Consider the following 23,248-nt stretch of genomic DNA (forward strand, 5'->3'; position numbering starts at 1 on the left):
ACCAGTCACAGTACCTACCTTATTGCAAGCACAGTTAGTTTAGGTGTAACATTCACTGTACTACTTTTGTTTATAAAGGGCTTAAACCAGGCATCCCTAAACTGCGGCCCTCCAGATGTTTTGGCCTACAACTCCCATGATCCCTAGCTAACAGGACGAGTGGTCGGGGAAGATGGGAATTGTAGTCCAAAACATCTGGAGGGCCCAAAGTTTGGGGATGCCTGGCTTAAACAATTTAACTTGGTCACCCAGTAGAATTGTATTATACCTTGTAAACGATTTAGGCATCTAACAGTGACCGTTCACTCAAAGAATGAATTTGTCAATGACACAGGATGGGGGAGGGATGTCATTTTCAGCAATTTCCCCTCCCCCTGCAACTCCCCTAAATCTGCTCAGGGGGGTTGAAAGGATCACTGAAAATTATCTCTCTTCCCCTCGTGCCAATGACATTCCTTTCACCAAGAGGACACCGTTGAACAACACATGAAGTAAATGGCTAATAAGTTCACCAGCAAAATTTAGCACATTCCTTCCCCCAAACTTTTTCTTTATGGTATGATTAAAAAAAAAATATTGTCCAGGCTGCATTAGGTGCCAGGTCAGGTGCATAATGCAGCCAACCATCTCATGCTAAGAACCTAAAACAAGACTGGTCTATTCACCAAGACAATTGTGGCCTCCTGGAAAGAATTTCTTCATGATCATAAGGATTATTACCATAAACTCACCATTGTAAGAAATGGGGTTGATGGGTTGTAATGATACGTTTCTTGATCCTTTAGAATAAGAACGTGAGCAGAATCAGTGATAATTTTCTTCAGGTTTATTAACGAATGGAATAGCCTGTGAACAAAATAAATACTGCAGCTGTGGGAGGTTGGATTCAAGCATTCCTTATGTTAAAGGGCTACAAAAAAAGCAGCAATTACTAAGTGTTGACTAACACAAATCTATTAATATGTTTACTTAAATATAAAATCAAGAGAAGTTTGTCCAAAATAAGAGCCCAAATAATCAGATCTCCCCTCAAGCCAAGAACCACACTGGAAGCAATATGAAATGCATGACACTTACCTAGTGCCATAATCCACAACAACCCAGTCTTTAGATGTTCCTGTGATAGCATCATGATGTTGAAAAAGTCCCAAGTTTCTTCTAGCCTCTGTTAGTAATTTGTAGTGGTCCACTGAAGGGAATACTTTCATTTTCTCGGTTTTTTTAGACTGTACCAGAGCCAAGGAGTAAAGAATTTCAGCAGCCCTGAAACAAAAAAAGATATATTTTTTTTAAAAAATGTTTACAATCCGTTTGTATACCACCTTTCAACATAGAGGTTCCCCAAGAGTTTTCCATAATACAACTGAACAAGACTTACAATATCCTATTATTCACTTCAGCATTAGGTCAATGAGAAGCTACTTTCTTTCAAGGGTCTGAAACACAAGGCTAACAAAGCCTTAGTATTAAAACTTGTTTATGTTTAGAACTACTTAAAATACACCTATTGCAAGTTCTGGTTCTGTTTTCCTCAAGCACATTTGATATGTTGCCAAGTGATCAAGTCTTCACCAACTTTCTCTTAAGCTACTTTCTGCCATATGCAAAGCCATTAGAGCAGACCGTTTAGGGAAAGAGATTAAACTGGACCCAATGGTATGTACAAAGACACACACCTGACCATTCAATACCGTCTTCACCAGCAGTATGTCATGCAAACTAACAAATCCCTAGCTAGCTCTCTGGGGTAAAGCAAGAAGACGTTTTAGCAACCTAACTAGCTTCTAACGTCAAATTATCTTTGCACAATAGCATGCACCATTGACTACAGAGCTAAGTATTCATACGAGTTAGGTAAAGGTAAAGGGACCCCTGACCATTAGGTCCAGTCATGACCGACTCTGGGGTTGCACGCTCATCTCGCATTATTGGCCGTGGGAGCCGGCGTACAGCTTCCAGGTCATGTGGCCAGCATGACAAAGCCGCTTCTGGCAAACCAGAGCAGCACATGGAAACGCCGTTTACCTTCCCGCTGTAGCGGTTCCTATTTATCTACTTGCATTTTGACGTGCTTTCGAACTGCTAGGTTGGCAGGAGCTGGGACCAAGCAACGGGAGCTCACCCCGTCACAGGGATTTGAACCACCGACCTTCTGATCAGCAATCCCTAGGCTCAGTGGTTTATCCCACAGCGCCACCTGGGTCCCTTATTCATACGAGTTACTTTTAACTATTTGAAATAACCCACTTTGGTGTGGTGTGCCATTTTCCCACTCCACCTACATTTCCTTTCCCAAGAAGAACTCAAAATACAGGAAATGCTAGAAAACTCCAAACTAAAAATGTATCAACCACATTTGCTGAAGCATGGGAGGAAAAGAACAGGAGATGTGTAACTCCCCCAACACAAATTCACAGGCAAATGGAAGCACCAGCCCTTCTTTCCAACCACCCTAGCACTTCCTTTCAAAAGAAGGGTTGCAAGACCAATCATGCCAGTCAATCTGGCCATTTAGCTAGAGGACAGCTCAGCACTCTGAGTCCCACACTATATTGTTCAGGGAAACAGACATAAGATCAGTACAACTGGAAGTAACCCCAAGTTTGAAGTAGTGCAAATTAACTCAACCTTAAGAAAAAAACCCTCAGGGGGATCCCCTGCCCAAAAAGGCCAGTGACCCTACTTACCTTAAATATGACTCTAGAATCCTATCTAGGCGTTTGTAGAAGGGGCGTGAAGTAAAATATCCACTCCAGTAATGGTGATCTCTGTCTGCATATGTGAAGAAATCGCCACTCAGAACAGGAAACACTGAATTACTGTTCTTTTCATCCAAATTACTAGCTTTACGGAGAGCCTCAAAATAATCTGACAAAGTCCCAAACTGAGCCTGAAGCAAATTAAAATATGGTATATAAGTTCTTTTGCACTGCGTTCAGTCGAAGCACATTTTGTTCTTGGAGACCGACTTATCTGGCAGGCATCTGCTGTTCTGTTTCAGTACTGAAGCTCACGTTGCTTCCATTAGCTCTGGAATGGAACCTACCCTCATCCTTTCTCCACCCCACCCCACCTTCTCTGTTTACATAAATCATGAATCTTCAAGTCTGAGAATTTATAGAGAGAGTCTAAGAATTACATTCAGTGTTCATGCATACAGTAAGCTAGCAAGCTACATGGGAGATACGTTCCAGGGTTTACGACGGACGTCAAAATTGTGTATAGTCAAAACATGCTGAGTGCATTGGCAGGTGGGACTGCCAAATACTCCCCCCAAAAAAAAACACCTGCCCCCCATTTTAAATGCCAAGCATGTAAAGTCATCTGAATACGACTTAGTTGTATATCACCCACATATTCTTGAAACATGTGTAAGAAGAATATGTTTACTATGAAGTATATTCCTCTGTGTTCCAAGATGGCTTACTGCAGCTGTATTCATTCTAGAGTTCTTTCTATCACTGAGAATGCACAACCAACCAACAAAAAAGCAAAACTGGAGTTTAAATGAACCATGAAGGCAACTGACTTAGTAGGACTGTACCTTACCTTAACATGGAACTCTGGGTGAGAATTCATGTAATCAAAAAGCTTCTGATAATTTTGATACTGCTGATCCCATTCTGAACTCTCAGTGTAGCGGAAATCATCTCCCAGTGGAACCAACAAAACTTTGGTGCGGAAAAGCTTCGACTTCTTTCTGTACTGATCTAAAATCATCCATGCCCTTGGGAAAAAATATAATTTGAGGGGGAAAGATAGAATAAGTGGATAAACCAACATGAGTAAGTTGTTTGCAACAACACTCATTCTTACTAAGTCTGCAAAATTTCACCTGACTGGGGTGAATTAAAGTTTTCTAAAAGAGTTATGGCATCCAAGTTGATTTGATTCCAATAGTTCTGACCTACAGTTCTGACAGCAGAAGTGAGGAGGAAGAGCAGCTGGAGTGATTTTTTAAAATAATGATTGCAAGTTGGGGTACAACTCTTCAAAATAAATAAATAAATTGGTGCAACCCAGCCCTATGCATGCTTATTGAAAACTAAGTCCCACCAAGTTCAATGTGACAACATTCCCAAGTATATATAAGGCTGTAGCCTTAGATGATTTGTATTCAGTCAGTATGAAGAGCACAAATACTACAATGCTTCTAAGAGTAACTTGATTATAAAAGAATCAATGCATCTGCAAAACACATATCAATGAAATTTCAACATTTAATAGTTTTTCAGCCTATTTAGGTTTTATAGCTTAAATTCCATGCAAATCACATGGAATTAAATTCCCTGTAATTTCCTTTTGTTCTAGTACAAAAGATTAGTACATCTAATCTTTGCAATTCACTGTCCATAAGTAACGTATTTCCCCCCACATCCACTAAAATAAACAAGTTCTTTTTTTTTAAAGGATCCGTTTTTTAAAACAATGATGATGGATGACAGCAGAACTAGGTGTCTGTACTATAAAAACTGTCTACATCCCAATCCACAGAGAACACCCTTTCAAGAAATTGAGAGCTTCTGTCATACAACAGAAAGGATATTCTGCTCAAGGGATGCTTCCAAGAGCTTTAGTTTAAGAAACTCCCAGGACAGCTGCAACAATCATAAAACACACTTAGTCAAAAACATAGGGTAAAAACTGTAAAGTTAAAAGAAGCTTAGTTTGCCCACAGGGAGATCTGCATAAGCAAAAAGATCATTTACCCAGCTTGGAAAAGAAATCAAATTGGGTGCCAGATAAGACCGGTGGGGTGCGGTTGTCAATACAGGGCATTCTCTCCTGTTATCACTTGTCTCCCTTCAGAATAGGAGGGAAGAGACCTCTGATGATATTAGGAATCATCCAGGATCATGTGGGGAACTAATGGTCCTTTTAAATATTTAGCCAGTAAAGAATTCTCAACTCAGTTTATTATCATTTCCTAGTTTTGTATATATGTCCAAATTCTTCAGAAATGCCACAAGATACAAAACACTTCAGTAGAAAACAATAAGGATTGAAGGACACCAAAAGCAATACAGTTGTACTTTGGATCCCAAACGCCTTGCGAGTCAAATGTTTTGGCTCCCGAACGCCACAAACCGGGGAGTGAGTGTTGCAGTTTGCAAATGTTCTTTGGAACCCGAACGTCCGACGGGGCTTCTGTGGCTTCCAATTTGTTTTTGGTTTTCGAACGTTTTGGAAGTCAAATGGACTTCTGGAATGTGTTCTGTTCAACTTCCAAGGTACAACTGTATTATAAGGCCTATTCCAAATTGATGATTGTTCAAAGACAAGGTGCAGCTCCCTGCACAAAGTGAGAATTCATCCCGAAGGATTCAGGGCCATCGTAGCCGTCTGAAAATATGAGACGAAGCCACCTGCAGGGTCAGTAAGATCACCCATACCTCTTGACAAAGCCAACTTCCATTCATATTAAAATTATTTAATTTCCACATCCCTACATACTTGAATTTAGATGGCTGAGATTGTTCTAAGATCTATGACTGGCCATGAAATTAATGGACAGCACTGCGCACGTACCTGTGCTGAATGTTTCCAGAATGAATGGCTTCAGGAGGAACTCTCCAGGGACAACTGACTCTTCCTCCAGGAAGGCGCTTAAAATCAAATTGGCAGCAAATTTTAGGATCTGGTCCACAAGTGTGAGGAACATCATAGCTATAAAAAGGCATCATGTGGCAGAGAATATCCGTATTGGATCCCAAATCTAGAATTAAAATAGGCAAGATAAAGATAAAAGGAATAATCTGTCCTTTCTCATTCATATCTCATTCATGCCCATTACATGAGATGCCTTTTCTCTAATAAGAACAACATTTCAGATAATTTTTATTTCCACCAGTAAAAAAGGTAAAGGTAAAGAACCCCTGGATGGTTAAGTCCAGTAATGGTGCTGTTGCGGCAACTCTTGAGTAAAGACGCCCAGGTCCGCTCTGTCTTTAAGAGTTTTATTGTGCATAGTGTTTACAGTGCAGAGATAGCAGAAAACATGACCTCTCAGTCACTCGCAAAATCCGGGAGTGGACGTTTCCTGTTACGTGCCCAGCATAAGAGTTTGGGCACCCCGAAACGCCTCCTCCCGACCTTACGCGCGCCCTAATTCAGGTGCTGGAAGGGGCTGCCTGTTCACCTCCACCTGTTGGTCATGGCGTTGCAATGGCTCTCTAGCATAGCCGAGCCCTGACGCCTCCAACTCACTAACTTCCTCATTCCCCCCACCTGACCCGCTGCTGCTGCTCTCACTGGGCGAAGTGCTGGTCAACAGGAGAGGCGGAGGCTCCCTGTACGGAGGTCCCCTGACAAGTCCAGTCAAAGGAGACTATGGGGTTGCGGCGCTCAACTCGCTTTCAGGCCAAGGGAGCTGGCGTTTGTCCACAGTTTTCTGGGTCATGTGGCCAGCATGACTAAACTGCTTCTGGCACAACCGAACACTGGCGGAAACCAGAGCGCACGGAAATGCCGTTTACCTTCCCATAACAGTGGTACCTATTTATCTACTTGCACTGGCATGCTTTCAAGTTGCTACGGTAGGTTGGCAGGAGCTGGGACAAAGCAACGGGAGCTCATCCTGTCATGGGGATTCGAATCGCTGACCTTCTGATCGGCAAGCCCAAGAGGCTCAATGGTTTAGACCACAGCGCCACCCCCAAAATAGGGTAAACTAAATTTTGATCAATTCCACCATCCAGTTTTACTCAATGGATTTTTTTCATAGCAATGTCAAAAAATTTGCCTGCTGAACAAGAATACTGGCAAATAAATCTGTTTAGAGCCATTACCACACTTTTTTGAGCCACAGATACAATCATAATCTCACTTGTTGAATAATTTTAAATCCCTTAATTATATATTGTACGTTGGCCTTGGGATTCCTTGTAGTATTGCTTAACAATACGCTGTGTGCATTTAAATGCTTTGCTTATTAGTTCTTGTTGTACAGTGGTACCTCTACTTACGAATAACTCTACTTACAAATTTTTAGATAGGGTTGCTTCTACTTGCGAATTTTTTCTCCCAATGCATTCCTATGGGATTCGACTTACAATTTTTTTTGACTTACGAATGTGCGTTCAGAACGCATTAAATTCGTAAGTAGAGGTAGCACTGTATATGCCAAACTTTGAAATTGGCACGTATGTTGTACAAAGAATTCGGGACACTACATTTCCTTACATAAACTGAACATGCCAAATATAGTTGAAACAACTACAGCAATGGAGGATTAAGTTTAATAAGACATTTTTCTGGTGCCAAATAGTTTCCAGGCTAGGTCTGCCATACGTCTGGATTTTCCTGGACATTACCAGGATTTTCAAAGGTGGAACTGACATCCGGGGGAATTTTCGAAAAGCAGCCCTTTGTCCTGGATGTTAGGCAAGTCAACTTTCGGGGTGCCCTGATTTTTACTTTTTAAAATATGGCAACTTTAGCGCAGGCCACTTTCCAACATTTGTTTCCCTCTCTAAGTACGGTATAACCTTTGCCTCTGTCTCAAATAGAAAGAATTGCTTGAAACACTTTCCATCTTCAGTTTTCCAAAGCAAACTCCAATTATTCCTACAATCACTAAGGACAAAGAAAGCATCTCTTTGTTTGCCAGTATGAGCTTTAAATAGCTATATTACATAGCCACTCCTGGCTTTTCAAACTTTAAGGTGCTGCTTTCAGTACTTTATGTGATATGACATAGGTGAGCTCCACATTCAATTTCTTGAAGGTCACTGAGCATTTTCAGAGTTCTGTAAAAGTAACACTCATTTAACACTCCTTAACATCCTTGTGACCTGCAATCTGGAAATAGCTAAAAGGAATATAAAGAAATGCCAAAAATAATCCTATTTTCCACTGCTGATCCCTTCCCCATGACATGGCTTCAATGAACACTGACCAACCTGATTACAATTATTGTATATTTTAACCTACTACCCACCACAGTTTTCAAGAAAAAAAATGAGTTATGAAGACCTGTGTGGCAATTCCAGTGCAAGATTAACGCTGGGCAAGTGTGAAGTATGAATGCTGTACTAAACCATGGTTTAATTCTAAATGGTGGCGCCTCAGCATGCCTGAGAGAAGCATGTTCATACGTTTCCCTCTATCCCGTGCTAAACATTAACTAACCACTGTTGTAAGTCAGAACTCCTGACTTATCCATAAAACTAAGTCAAGGTTATTTGAAACTGAAAGCAAACATGGCAGAAGGTCTCCTCCTGACTGCAAGAGAAAAGAATGTGAGCCAATGCTTTACATAGGCTCCATCACATAGCGCTTAACCATGGTTTAGCATTATGTGCAAACCAGCCCATTATCTTTTCATTTCTGAGTATCTGTGTTTTTGTGTTTCAGCAAAACTGAGCAAGATTCCTGCAGCACCTTACAAACTGAAATTTATTCTAGTATGAGCTTTCGTTAGACGAAAGTCTAGTGCATCGGATGAATAGTGTATTGCATGTAGTTCTATAAATCATTTTGAAGTTACAAATTAGTTCTGAAGATAGCAACATAGAAAACTGTATTATCTATTAAATGTTCCAGGTCAAAGCAAGACCTTTCAGTCTCAAAGTATTTGTCGTTATGACAGTTCTTGGCATAAGGTCATGCAAAAAAGGAATACATACCCCAATTCTGTCTCCAAAAAAATTCTAGTGTCTTCTGGGTCGCAAGATGCTTTTTAACTGAATAATGAACTCTCTGTATAAGCATATTGGAAAATCCAGTGCGTTTCAAAAGATAAGCCATGGTTGGTGAATGTCCAAAGGGATCAATTGCCCAACCAGATTTTGGTTTCACTCCTAATAAAAAAAAGAATACACGTTGAAAATGCACGCCATAGTGGAATAAAAATGAAAGTGCACCTAGTCTTGCATAGTTAAGATCTCATCCTACAGAAACTCAAATCCTTACCACTTAACTACATTAAAGGAGGGGGGATGACCCAGAAATTTAATTTACTTATCAGGGAAGAGCTTTTGTAATCCGGCTAGTGTTTGTTTATACACCTGTGGATTCACAGAAAATAAATATATATATTTTTCTCGTCTCAAAAACATCAGGCTTGCACCCCTAACCAATTATGCAAGAATGAAAACAAAACAGTATGGCTAAAAATGACTTCCACTTGTCTAGAGGACTCCAATTATACTTTACTAATTGAAGTTGTTGTTTTTCAAGTGGCATTTATTTTAAGGATTCTTTCTACGCAATGTTTTATTGCTTAAGTTTCAAATTACACATTGGGAATGTCAAGACTGCAATCTCTTAATAATTATTAAGAGACTAGTATGCTCATCCTCCCACATGTAAGTCACCCTCCTTTTTTAAAAAAAACTACCGTGCAGCATTATGTCTGCACCAATTTTAACCATTAGTGCTCAATCATGGGGTTTTTTTCCCTTCTAAGCAGGGCACTTTGAAGCTAGCCATGATTAGGGTTACACTACAATAGATTGTGACCAGGAAAGCATTTTAAAATGATTACTATGGCAAACCACTGCAGTCTATGGATAAAAATAATCAATAGCAGAAAGTAACTGAATTATTTATTCTGATCTGTAGGTGGTAAGAAATCTGCCGCATTAACGGTTTTAGACTTAACTGAGTTCTCTTAAGTGTTTTCACAATGACATCTGCTTCCTCTGTATCTCTGGGTAAAGTGAGCTTCACCATATAAAACTCAATATCAAATGTACACTATTACATAACTAACAACTGTCATTTATAACTTTCCTGCAACTCATGTACAGTGGTACCTCGGTTTATGAACTGCTTAGTTTATGAACAACTTGGATTAAGAACACTGCAAACACGGAAGTAGGTGTTTTGGTTTGTGAACTTTGCCTTGGAAGCAGAACAAGTTTCGCTTCCTGTTGTGTGTGTTCCATTTGTAAATAGAATCCCCCGCCGCTATGGGAAAGCGGGTTCTCCATCATGGAGAGCACTTGTTGACAAGACAACCCCTGTTGCTGGGCGGGTTAGTTTGGATGGCCACTGTTGTGATTGGGCCTTCCTGTTGCAGGGCAATACTGATGTTGCGAGTTGCTGATTGACAGCCATAGCCTTTAAAACTCCATGCACGCAGTGTGGGTCTTTTACTTTCGCTGCGTGCAATGGATCTCCCGCCCACCCTCTTTTCAGGGTTTTTTGTGTCTGACCTTGCTATGTCTGTCACGGGGTCACCTGCCTTGGGGCAGGGGCCTAGTAGGAATTTTGCCCATTTGGCTGATTGGCTGGTGCCATTGGGTTTTTGCCTACAGCGTAGCAAATCGTCACAAGGTTGCAGTTAGGCATTGGTTAAAAATTGGTTGGTGGAGGGGTAAGGAATCGGCTGTGCCTACCCCTCAAAATGCTGCTGCTACAAGGCTATCCCGTTAAAGGAATCCAGGGGCTCATCATGCTTTTGTCCGTAGCCCTAACAAGGGGCTAGGACCACGCAAGAGCCCCTGGGAGCATTTGGGGGAGCTGAGGGTCTGACACCTAACTCCTGATCTCTCCCCTATAGGTGTTTACCCTTACTGACTTCGCTGGCTAGCGGATGTCGGTTCTGTCCCAGGCGGGGGACAGATAGACGGAACCAATGCCTAAGCAACCACTCACATTGGTTGTATTTAAATAAAGTTGTGGCCAAAACTATGCCAAAAAAAACCTTAAACTTAAATTCTGTGTGATGTGTGAATTCATTTTGGGGGATGTCTTGGGACCTCGTCACGCAAAGCACACCTTGGTTTAAGAACGCTTTGGTTTAAGAACAGACTTCCTGAACGGATTAAGTTTGTAAACCAAGGTACCACTGTACTGTGGTTTGTCAATATTGAAAACGCAATCATTTAATTAGTGGGAAACATTTTTTTCTAAAATACTGTTAATGAAATAAAATACCTTGTCACAATGAAATCACAAGGCAAAAGTTACATGAACCCACCTAGTGCCTTCTCTAGCCATTGATGCCCTTCTATCATCTGGTCAATTAAAGCAAAATAATGAGCAGACGCTTCGTCAGGCATGACCCATCCCCCTGTTACAATTTCAAACTGTCCATCTTCAATTAACCTGAAAAACATATTTACTGAACTTTTATTCATGCACGTAACTATTTCCAATCAATATATTATCCGGAGTAGCAACATACAATGCTGGCAGCAATGATACTTAAATATTAACAATACTTTCACCATGCCATAGAAGTTGTGGTGAAAGAAGAATGGTAACTTAAGTTGACAGAATATGCGTAGCTTGCAGACTTAACATATAGAATAAGAGAACAAGAACAACATACGTTTAGAGAAGATTGGAGAACGTTTATTGAATATATGGGAAATAATTGTGTGCAGCTGAAAACGCTGGCAGCCTTAAGATAAACTCAACAGTGTAAACAAGTTTTGATGGATAAAGTAATGGAATACTGAATGGTATAGTTTTTTGTAAAATATGCAGGGGTTTATTATATGTAAACTGAACCATGGGAAAGAGAAGAAGGGAAGTCATTTATATCTTAAGGATGTAAAAATGAGTATTTTAAACTGTAAAACAGAAAATTGAATAAAAATTATATACAAACAACAACAATACTGACACCATGCAACAAGACCATTCTTAGCCCTCTGTAAAATGTTAAGAAGCAGATTCTATTAGGAATCTTAGACACAATTAACCATCTTTCTTGGTATGGTAAATCTTCTCTCTAACAAAATTATTTTCAAGGTGACTGGTCCAATCCCTTCCCCTTAGCCCATCGACTGACACCGCCCAGTGACATCAGCCGATGGGCAGGTGGGCTGTGGTTTGGGGGTGACTGGCCTGTGAAACAGATTCTTCACCCCTTGTCTAAAACCTGCTATACTCAAACTTTGGAAGAGCTGCACGCTCAATTCTATAGAAACCGAAATGCTCTAAAAGCTTCAGCTTTGACCACTCTGAACAGCACCCTCTCGAAATAAGAACGGCCACAGCCAGTATCTTAAATCAAACTTAAGCACTGTTTGACTCCTAACGTATTTCCGTTGTGCAGCTGGCATGTTCAGTGGGATTAAGACAGTGTAACTGAAATCAGTGGGTTCAATAAAGTGCAACTGTTGACAGACTGTGCCTATATTTTAAACACGGTGGGTTGTCTGTCCTCCCCCCCACCCCATATAAAAAGATGTTTCATTCTCAAGTTGCTGTACTAACCTGAGTTAGCAATAGTTTCCCTCGTTTGTTTACAAAAGGTTGACAGGTAATCTATCTCTATAAAGCAGCTATTTATATGACACAGGCAATTCACCTGGAATAACCATCCCTCTGCCCATGTCCAGGTTTTAAAAGCCATATCCCTTGGACTAAATTAAGAAAAACAAGAGGATTGAGAAGGAATTAATTTCCGTTGGCCCCTTTTCCACTTCCTTCTCCCTCAAACCTGTAAGCAGCTGCCAGCTCTGGTTTTTAATTCATAAGATGGCTCCTGCTAACTCTTTGCTCAAGCTTCCTCATCATTCCCTTCAATATAGTGGTACCTCGGGTTAAGTACTTAATTGGTTCCGGAAGTCCGTACTTAACCTGAAGCAAACTTTCCCATTGAAAGTAATGGAAAGTGGACTAATCCATTCCAGACGATAAAAACACCCCCTAAAACAGCAATTTAACACGAATTTTACTGTCTAACGAGACCATTGATCCATAAAATGAAGGCAATAATCAATGTACTGTACTATAAAATAAATAAGACGGTGTTGTAGATGAAAAAAATTAACACTTTTCCCCCTTATGTGCACTGATGATAGTCAGTTTGGATGGGGGGCTTTTATCCATTTCTGCAGTCACACAATCAACCAGTAGCTGAACTGGGTTCCACACAGTCACAAAAACAAGACACAGAAACGAAGTCACAAGCCACAGTCACAAGTCAGTCCCATAAAATGAAGAACAAGTCACAGTCAAAAAACCCAAAGAGCCACACAAACCAAAACGCAAAAAAATAGTGGTACCTCAGGTTAAGTACTTAATTGGTTCCGGGGTGCCATTCACAACCCAAAAAGTACTTAATCCGAGCGGCGATAGCACGCATGCGCGAAGCACCGATAGAGCGCTTCTGCACATGCGCGAAGCGTGCAGATCGCCTCTGTGCATGCGTGCACGACGGAACCTGGAAGTAAACACTTCCAGGTCCGCAGAGTAATTAAACTGAAAGTACACAAACTGAAGTGTGCTTAAACCGAGGTACGACTGTACTTGTTCCTCAAAGAGGATGACCACTAAAAGTAGCTCGTATAGTGTGGACAGCAGAATTCATAGACGAAAAGCCAATGGAAAGGTGTATCCCAAAATGGGCTTGAAGGGGAACACACTGCAGATTTTATCAACTTTTGCCCTAATAACGTATACGCAGACAAATATGAAACAAATGTTGAACATTCCAATTTGTATGGCCGTGAAAAATGAAAGTATATATATTTACACTGTTAGTTCTAAAGCGTGAAATCCACACATGAAAATTCACTTTGATCTAGTATCTGTGTCTTAATGCAAGTCAAAAGTGTCTAATTGCCAATTACAAAGTCATTATAAATTAACAGCAGTATCAAAGAGGACTTTCTTACAATCAATAAATAATTTGTTGATTAGTACTATTATTATTATTATTAATTGAGACTATCAGGATTTTTAACAGAATGTGAGGATCCCTCAGTAGCCCAAGAGGTTCTTTCATTGCTGCACAAAACTTTTGGAGCAGGCAGGCTGAGTGTCCCAGACATTAAGGAGATCCAGAGATACCCCAGTAATAGAATTTACATTGCCGTATACAGCACCCGGTCCTTCTTCTAATCTAAGGCTTCTCTTCCTCAGCACAGATCAAACATCTTATCTTGTCCCTGCGAGCGTTTCCGTTCTTTACTGTTTATGCTGGATTTTGGTGGAAGGTACTGTGCTCCTAGCTCAGTTGGTAGAGCATGAGACTCTTAATCTCGGGGCCATGGGTTCTAGCCCCACGTTGGGGAAACGATCCCTGCGTTGCAAAGGGGTTGGACTAGATAATTCTCATGGTCCCTTCCAACTCTTCAATTCTATGATTCCTTGGCACAAAATGGCAAACACAGAGAAGAGGAGTCAAGTTTGTGGCATGAAAAAGGCACACCACAATTTGCCAGGATAGCTAAATGAATCTCCCTGCCTGTTGCTGTATCAGAAATTCAGCATCATATTACCACCAAGTGTTGGGGCCAAACAACAAAGCATAATGATCACCACCATCACCCTGCTTGTGACGGGTAACTATCTGAAACAGAACGCTGGACTAGATAGGCAGTTCGTACAGAAGAATACTACCAAGCATTAAAAATAATAATACACCACACACATTGTTGCAGCATCAACTTTTTAAAGCACTAATTGGAAAGGCTCTTACTGACTTGAACTACATTGCTTCTGGATATCAACCTAGAGGTGTTACCAAGCAGGTTGCGATGAACACTCAGAATACCAATATGCGTGTTTTGCATGCAAAATATACTAAGCCATAAAAGCTCACTATTGAAAAATTATGCATCATGACAACACTATTTCGGACAATACCATGCCAATGAATACTGCAAGCAAAATCTCTTTCAAAGGGTTTCAAGAAAAATGAATGTTGATCCATATGCTTTGTGTCAGCAACACAATGTTAATTTGCATCTCTCTGTGGAGTTAAGAGCACCAGATCTGATGCAGTAATTTCATTTTCACTTGTCATTCTATTTTCACTTTCCAGTCCTGTGATTTAGTCACACTCGTCAATCAAGCCTCAAGAACTGTCCCCACTTGACTTGTATGCCGTGCTAATAAAGCTACGCTGCCCTGCCCTTTGGTCCGTGGCAAGCACTTGAATACTTATTGGGAAGGCTCCGGTCAACAACTTGCCACATTCTCTACAGCATTGTTAATGCTTCCCGTTTCAGAAACAGAAAATTCAGCTGAAGCTACACAAATGAGTGACAACTACATGAAGGAGAATAGCAAAGAAACGGTAAAACCGTTGGGAGAAAAATGCCTAATTCAACAACTTTCTAGAGTAGCTGAATACTGGCATTTCTGTACCTTAAAAGCTAGCCAAATAACCACCTTATTGCAGGTCTGGGGTTTTTTCCCCCTTTTCTTTAAGTGGTAACCCAAGACACTGATTTCACTGAAGAATTAGTTGTGCCACCACTTAAGATTTCTGCTCCGAAGTGTTCATCTTAGAGCGCTTGGTGATTTAACTGTTAAGGAATTCCACTAAATTGTGTATCGGGGGGGGGGGAATCCCAGATAGAGCAACACATTAGAACACTACAATTTATGAACCTGTGAATAACGAAAACAGCTATAGTTAATATTGATGTAGTTTAATACTAAACTGCCTTTAGGGGCTCTGACAAAATGGGAGGCATATACATATACATACAATAAAGAAAATAAAATATACAGACCTTTTCACAGCATCTTTCTTCTGACTATCTATTCCATCCCACCACTTGGAAAAATAAGAGATTTCAGACCACATAAATTTCCTCCCTTTGTCTTCTTGCAGCTTTAGAACCATGTTATTGAGAATATGCTGCGTCTGATCTCTAAAGTAGTCATCAAATGTCTTCAGCCAGCCTGTTAAAACATAAAAAGATCACACGCTGACTAAATTAAATAGAATACAGGATTTACCAGAAACAATAGTCAAGAGTCATTTACCTCACTTAAGGTTACACTGGAAGCAGTTTGCAGACTGGCAGTGACAAACATACACACAGAGAGAGAAAAATTAAGTGAATCTATATATCTTGTTGCTTTTTAGCACTTCAAAAACAAAAAGTCATGGTAGTAATACCGGTACTAGCATCTTGGTGAATGATGCTGTAATACAGGGGTAACCAACATGATGCTAAACTGGGCATAGGCAAACTCGGCCCTCCAGATGTTTTTGAGACTACAATTCCCATCATCCCTGACCACTGGTCCTGTTAGCTAGGGATGATGGGAGTTGTAGTCCCAAAACATCTGGAGGGCCGAGTTTGCCTATGCCTGTGCTAAACAATAGTGTAACCATCTACAACTCCCACCATTGGCTATGCTGGCAGAGCCTGATGGGAGCAGCTTCTGAAGGCCACCAAATTAGCTGCTCATGCTGCAAGATGGCTGAAGCTCACGGGGAATGGCGCATGTTTTGAAATAATAAAAAGTGAGCCAACAGAAGTCAGTTCAGTTGCATGGTCATCCCTTTGTAAATAAATACCAGGAGCAGCAAACACACTGGGTTAGGAAGTTCTCCCTAACATGTACAGTCATACCTCGGGTTGTGATCGCTGTGGGTTGCGCGTTTTCGGGTTACGGACGCGCCGAACCCGGAAGTACCGGAACGGGTTACTTCTGGGTTTTGGCGCTCGTGCATGCACAGAAGCGCTAAATTGCGCTTTGCGCATAAGCGCCGAATCGCATCACGCACGTGCAAAGATGCGGCACTGCGGGTTGCGAATGTGCCACTCGCAACCCGAGGTTCCACTGTACTCTGAATCCTTTGTCTTACAACTTGAACCCATTTGTTCAGGTCCTACCCTCTGGAGCAGGCATGTCAAACCTGCGGCCCTCCAGATGTTTTGGACTACAATTCCCATCTTCCCCAACCACTGGTCCTGCCAGCTAGGGATCATGGGAGTTGTAGGCCGAAACATCTGGAGGGCCGCAGGTTTGACATGCCTGCTCTGGAGTAACAGAAAATACATTTTGACTATCACCTATGTGACAGCCCTTCAAATATTTGAATATGTCTATCCTATTGCCTTTTTAATCATTTCTTCTCCAGGCTAAGTATACCCAAGTCCTTCAACCTCTCCTCATAGGACTTGTTCTCCAGGCCCTTCACCATCTGTTTCCCTCCTCTCTGAACAAATTCCAGTTTGTCAATATCTGTCTTAAACTGCAATGCCCAGAACTCACCACAGTAAGCCAGGTGATATCTGGCCAAAGCAGAATAGAACAGTATGATTCCTTCTTGCAAACTGGCCTTATGTTTCTATTGATGCAACCTAGAACTGCCTTAGCCTTTTTCAATCTTGCATCAAGCCGCAGACCTATTTAGCCTATGTGCCATTCATACTTCTACCTCCTTTTCACATATACTGCTGCCAAATCAAGCATCACCCATCCTGTATTTCTGCATCTTCTGTTCCAATTTAAACACAGTACAGTGGTGCCTCGCAAGATGAATTTAATTCGTCCTGCAAGTCGCTTCGCATAGCGAAAAATTTGTTTTGCGAAGCGGCTCCCATAGGAACGCATTGAAGTGCGGTTTCCCATAGGGTGCCTCGCAAGACGAATAAATAAATTCGTCTTGCGAGGGACCCTATGGGACGAAAAAATTCGTCTTGCGAAGCGCGCCATAGGAAACTTCGTCTTGCGAGTCTCCATTGAAATCGCAAAACGCATTCGTCTTGCAAAAAATTCGTCTTGTGAGGCATTCGTCTAGCGAGGTACCACTGTACTACACAGTTATCCAATGGAATATGATATTAGCTTTAGCCCTTTTTGTTTTATGTAAATAATAATAATAATGGCATGTTTCCCATGCAAGCTTTGGGTTCTCAGCATTTCTCAATCTGTCTGTTCCTTAAATAAACTTACTGGTCTTATCCAAAGAATCAAATGGCTCTGGATTTTAGAGTATGCTTGTGCTATTGCCCGACAAGTGATAAAACATGTCCTACAAAGAAAGAATGTCAAGGGCCACATTCAAGGCCCAGCAGATAGAGATGGCAACTACCATGCAATAAATCTCCAAATCCTTTCAGAATTTTGTATTACCTGGATCATTATGCGAATGAGGCACAACAAAAACTTGAAGAGGTTCGCTGTCCCACTCGTGTTCATCATAGGCGATATCAAATCCTTGTTTCCAAACTCCACCATCTGGATTATCAAAAGGAAGAATGTCATAGACCTCTAGCATCTAAAGTGGATGAAGAAAAAAGGTTACATGAGAACACATTAAGTGGTTGAAGTGCACAGTTCCGCACTTACAAAGGCAAGGCTGTAGTCAGTTGCAAATTATTATTTTTTTAAAAAAAACAGTAAGGGGAAAAAACTCACACTGAAAATTTGTCTATGTTCTTTATTCAAATGAGAATTTACATGGAATACTTTGAGCAAAGTATCTGTTTAAGTTATTTAATTGAAACTTTGCCCCTACTGAATGTGATCAATAATCACCACAACCCCACTTTCTGCATGCCTTTCTGCACAAGAACAAGGCATCAAATACCACTACAGTCATACCTTGGCTCCCAAACACCCTGGAACTCAGATGTTTTGGCTCCTGGACGCAGCAAACCCGGAAGTGAGTGTTCCGGTTTGCGAACGTTCTTCTGGAACCCGAATGCCTGACGGGGCTTCCGCGGCTTCTGATTGGCTCAATCAGAAGCAGTGGTTTTGTTTTTGAACGTTTTGGAAGTTAAATGGACTTCTGGAACAGAACGGATTCCATTTGACTGGTACGACTGTACGAGAAAAGCTAACAAAACAGCAGATACCAGCACACACCAGCAAGTTCCCAATTACAGTATGTTTTAAAAAAAACTTTTATATGTCTAATATTTATTGAAGACTTATTGAAAACACTTTCAAGGTAAGCTGCAGCACGGAGGTCCCCCACCCCACCCCGCAACCAGTCTCTAATAAGGAGGTAAATATTTTCTGTCTTAAAAACATGTTTAGTTGCTTTCATTTCCTTGAGCTCCCTTTGTCCCACGAAAGAAAGTATTCTAGCAAGAGTAACCTGCTGTCTTTATGCTGGGATTTGTTTTTTAAGTGTGCCATCACATGAGTCTTAATAACCCACTATAATTACAAGCCCCAGGCTGTATAAAATCAGGTATTAACACAGTGAGCTGATATGTGTGCTTTTTCTTGATTTGACACATTTGATTCTGCAACTATGGCTTACCTTTCCCACAAAACCTGCTCAAAGGTAAGCAAGCAACTATTACACCTTACAGCAGGCATCCCCAAACTGCGGCCCTCCAGATGTTTTGGCCTACAACTCCCATGATCCCTAGCCAAGAGGACCAGTGGTCAGGGATGATGGGAATTGTAGTCCAAAACATCTGGAGGGCCGAAGTTTGGGGATGCCTGCCTTACAGTAAGTGAACAAAAGAACACAATGCATTCTACACTCTTTTTTTAATAAAAATGGTACAGCGGGGCATCAATCTTCAGTCCTACAAACTAAAATCCTATCTAAACCTTGCAAAGCACGCAGTTGCGTATCAGTATTCTGTTGCAGAATAATGTCTTACGGATCAAAAACAGGGTTTGCATAACTGATATTAACTGCAACTGCTGAGATGCTGACCAGATATCAATGAATTCCATTCAATGCAACTAGAATTATCTTCCCCTTTGGGGGATTTGTATGGTGATGATCTTACCACAGTGGCTTTCATCTCTACAGTAATGCAGTGATATTTTTGTATTTATGCCGAAGAAGCCTCCGTCAATAATCACCTAAACTTTCTTAATATTTGGGTTGGAAAAGTCACCTGGCTGTCACTGACTGAGCAGCTCTGACTGGAGACAGAAAGGGTCTAAACAAGGAACCCTAATAAGATGCTGTGGCCTACGAAAAGCAGCAGCAGATACCTGGGCAGTTAATGGACCACAGTAAAAAGGGGGGAGGAGTGTTGAATATGATGGATGGGAAAGAAAACTGTCCAGAAAGAAAGAAAAAAAGAGGTCGGAGAAAGAAAAGAAGCCGAGAAGCTGAGAAAGGATAGCAGGCGCATTCACAAGGCCAAGAGCTAAAATGCCAACAAAAGCAGACATTTACATAATGACCTGGGGAAAACAGTCAAATTTCTGGCTGTTGGACTCAAGCAGTGCTTTATTTACAAAAAAAAGGAAAAAGGAAAGGCCTTATAACACCAAACAAGGCTAATTCCACACCAGCAACCTGGCTCAATCTTTTGAGCTTGCAGACCTCTCATTATTCAGTATCTTCATATCTTAAAACATTTTAACATCCATGTTATAGCTTTTCAGATTTTAAGTTTAGTTTTTAAATGCAATTTGCATTTAATGTTATCTTTTAAAATACCAATAGAAAAATACTCTATGGGAACAATCATTCCAAAGTACAAAGAATCATAAGAGTTGGAAGACACCACAAGGGCCATCCAGTCCAACCCCCTGCCAAGCAGGAAACAACATCAAAGCATTCTTGACATATGGCTGTCAAGCCTCTGCTTAAAGACCTCCATAGAAGGAGACTCCACCACACTCCTTGGCAGCAAATTCCACTGTCGAACAGCTCTTACTGTCAGGAAGTTCTTCCTAATGTTTAGGTGGAATCTTCTTTCTTGTAGTTTGAATCCATTGCTCCATGTCCGCTTCTCTGGAGCAGCAGAAAACAACATTTCACCCTCCTCTATATGACATCCTTTTATATATTTAAACATATCACCCCTTAACCTTCTCTTCTCCAGGCTAAACATACCCAGCTCCCTAAGCCGTTCCTCATAAGGCATTGTTTCCAGGCCTTTGACCATTTTGGTTGCCCTCCTCTGGACACATTCCAGCTTGTCAGTATCCTTCTTGAACTGTGGTGCCCAGAACTGGGCACAGTACTCCAGGTGAGGTCTGACCAGAGCAGAATAAAGTGGTACTATTACTTCCCTTGATCTAGATGCTATATTCCTATTGATGCAGCCCAGAATTGCATTGGCTTTTTTAGCTGCTGCATCACACTGTTGACTCATGTCAAGAGAATGCTGCAACTACCATATATAATGCCACACCACGCATGACCTCTCGTTTCTTAGATGAACCAAGAGTACCGACCAGTTATCCACTCATATTCCACCTGCAAAGAATGAGGCAATTCCTTAAAACTGAAGAACTGAACAAAACATCCCTCAGGCTGCAACACAGCCACCTTTTCTTTTAAGCCCCACTGACTTTAAGTATAACTTACAGTCAAGTGTTGTTTGATTAACCTGCAAGTCAACTAAGTTGTTTGGGAAACTCACTTAAGGGCCCACTTTAAAAAGCTTAGTACCGTAATAGTTAGGAATGGGGGAGGAATTAGCCTTGTCTGCTTTCCTGATTTTGGCTGAGGATTTGGGGGGGGGGGGAGCTTCCAGTTGTATTACACACTTCTTTTTGGTATGCAAAGGATCTGCACAAAATGCATATTTCATGGATGGGTGTATTTTATGTAAAAAGTATATACAAGAATTGTAGTTTAAATGTGGACTTTCTGCACATTCTTAAAGAAGAAAAACCTGCACAAACAGGATTAAGCTAGGACTGAGCACCCAGTGAGACTGAAAGGAATGAAATTAAATACTCAGCACATCCCTAGTAGTGATTCACTATATTCTTACCTGTACATCTGAAGCTTGGCTTCCACTTTTTGATGCAAACTGACAATCTTCAGGGTCAACTGAAAGGTACATAGTGGCAAGAGGTGACAGCTCAGAGAAGTTCCCTTGACTGAAGTTTATAGCCTCTGGAGCACGCTGTCCATCTTTGACAGATTCACTCAAATTGATCACAGAATCTCTTATGTTTGAAATTATTTCATTATTTTCTGCCAATAAGCGCTCCAGGTGGTCTATTTTCTCTTGCAGTATTGAAAGCTGACCCTGGGGAGAGGCACAACATTAGTCCTTCAAATGCGCAAGCTACTGTATTTCACATTCCACTTGTACTGAATGAAGCTCACAGGCCTTCAGAGTCCAAAGGAAAAGAAATGGAAAGGAGCCCCTGATGACCAAAGAAAACTTCCTCAGAAAAAAGATTAAAATAATGAAGACTGTTTTCTTCAATAATTAAAAGTCTTAATTAAAAAATAACAGCAAGAAAGCACACTGCACAAATCTGTTACAAATCAAGTGAAGAGACAGACATTTTCAAATTTTATCTTTTCAATTCTTTTCAGTCATGTTTTCAACTAAAAGTGTATCTGAGAACTTGTCTTCCTATTAAGTCAAGACCTGATAAAAGTTTCTGTAGCCTGCTGCAAAAGGTAATAAAAGATGGTCTAATACAGGCATGTCCAACAGGTAGATCGTGATCTACCGGTAGATCACTGGACGTCTGTGGTAGATCGCTGGTAGATCATTGGCTCCCCTCAAAGAATCTGAACAACTGTGGCTCCCCTAAAAAAAGCTCAACATTTTACCTCCTCCCTGAAAAAACTCAACAAAATTGACCTGGGGACCCCCCCCCAATGGACCTTCCTCCTTCCTAAAAAAAAGCTAAACAACTTTGACCTGAACCCAAAAAAGGGGGTAGATCACTGCCAGTTTTTAACTCTGTGAGTAGATCAGAGTCTCTTGGGAGTTGGCCACCCCTGGTCTAATATTTTCATTAATATGCAGACATTTTCTTTATGACATATAATTTTAATAACCCATTTTCAAGAGGAACTGGAAAAAGTTTCAGGAGAGCAAAAGAACAAGTTCAACCAGCTGAGGCTTATCCACACCATCAATGTTCTGGGAAGCAGGTGATACTTCCTTCCTGTTTTATTGGGAGTTTTTCCATATACTGTATCTTCCCTTGTGCTATTGCTTGTGTCACGTATGCTGCCTTCCCAAAAGGCACTAATTTGTGCAGAAAAGTGTAACTTCTCCAGTGCATTCCTTGCTATGGCAACTGTTGTTCAATGTCCAACAGCTGCCGTCAAGCGGATTGTCACCAAAATATTAGTTACAAACTGGTCTAGACTAGGATCATTTAACCAACTACTGAGGAAAAATGCAGAGCCATAACAGGTGTTAGCATTAGCAGGTGTTATGTAAATGTAAAACGATTGTTTATATACCAGTTTTAACATTTGCCACAACAATCTAAAACAGTAACTTTTAATTCACTGATGACCGAAAGTTTGAAGACAGTGCCAACAAAAGCAGAGCGGCAGATGAAACTGATGGACTATGCCGAGTTGGCAAAATTAACTGGGAAAATTTGGAACCACCAAGACCAGACATTCCTGAAAGATTGGAAGAAATTTATGATATATTTGAAAGACAATTGTAATCAACTGACATCGCTTGTAGGGTTGCAAGAAGTTTTGTAAGCAGAACTATATGAATTATTGCGAAAAAGGACTAAGGAGGAGTTTATTTATGATTTGGATTTCATAGCAATAACTATATTAAAATAAAATGCAAAATCAGAAAGAAAGCTAGAAAACCATTAGTCATGGTTGACGGACGTCCTAGGCTGTGGTAGCCAAAGGTTTGTTATACTGTATAAGATG

General features: G+C 40.9%; 1 protein-coding gene across 3 annotated transcripts in view; it reads right to left on the minus strand.

The window, feature by feature from the left end:
* MAN2A1 (mannosidase alpha class 2A member 1) overlaps positions 1–23,248 on the minus strand; it is a 59,353-nt gene that overhangs the window by 25,464 nt on the left and 10,641 nt on the right. For all 3 annotated transcript variants that reach the window (XM_088653215.1, XM_035099662.3, XM_088653214.1), the window contains 10 exons: positions 21,366–21,626; positions 17,791–17,935; positions 15,429–15,600; positions 10,928–11,055; positions 8,628–8,801; positions 5,530–5,716; positions 3,550–3,727; positions 2,688–2,890; positions 1,078–1,263; positions 732–846 (listed from right to left, as the gene is read on the minus strand). In XM_088653215.1, coding sequence (XP_088509341.1) covers positions 732–846; positions 1,078–1,263; positions 2,688–2,890; positions 3,550–3,727; positions 5,530–5,716; positions 8,628–8,801; positions 10,928–11,055; positions 15,429–15,600; positions 17,791–17,935; positions 21,366–21,437 — 1,560 coding nt within the window. In that variant the 5' untranslated portion in view covers positions 21,438–21,626. The remainder of the gene's footprint in view (positions 1–731; positions 847–1,077; positions 1,264–2,687; positions 2,891–3,549; positions 3,728–5,529; positions 5,717–8,627; positions 8,802–10,927; positions 11,056–15,428; positions 15,601–17,790; positions 17,936–21,365; positions 21,627–23,248) is intronic.

Source organism: Zootoca vivipara, chromosome 10 (genome assembly GCF_965207765.1).
Source record: "Zootoca vivipara chromosome 10, rZooViv2.hap1.1, whole genome shotgun sequence".
In the NCBI taxonomy this organism is placed as follows: domain Eukaryota; kingdom Metazoa; phylum Chordata; class Lepidosauria; order Squamata; family Lacertidae; genus Zootoca; species Zootoca vivipara.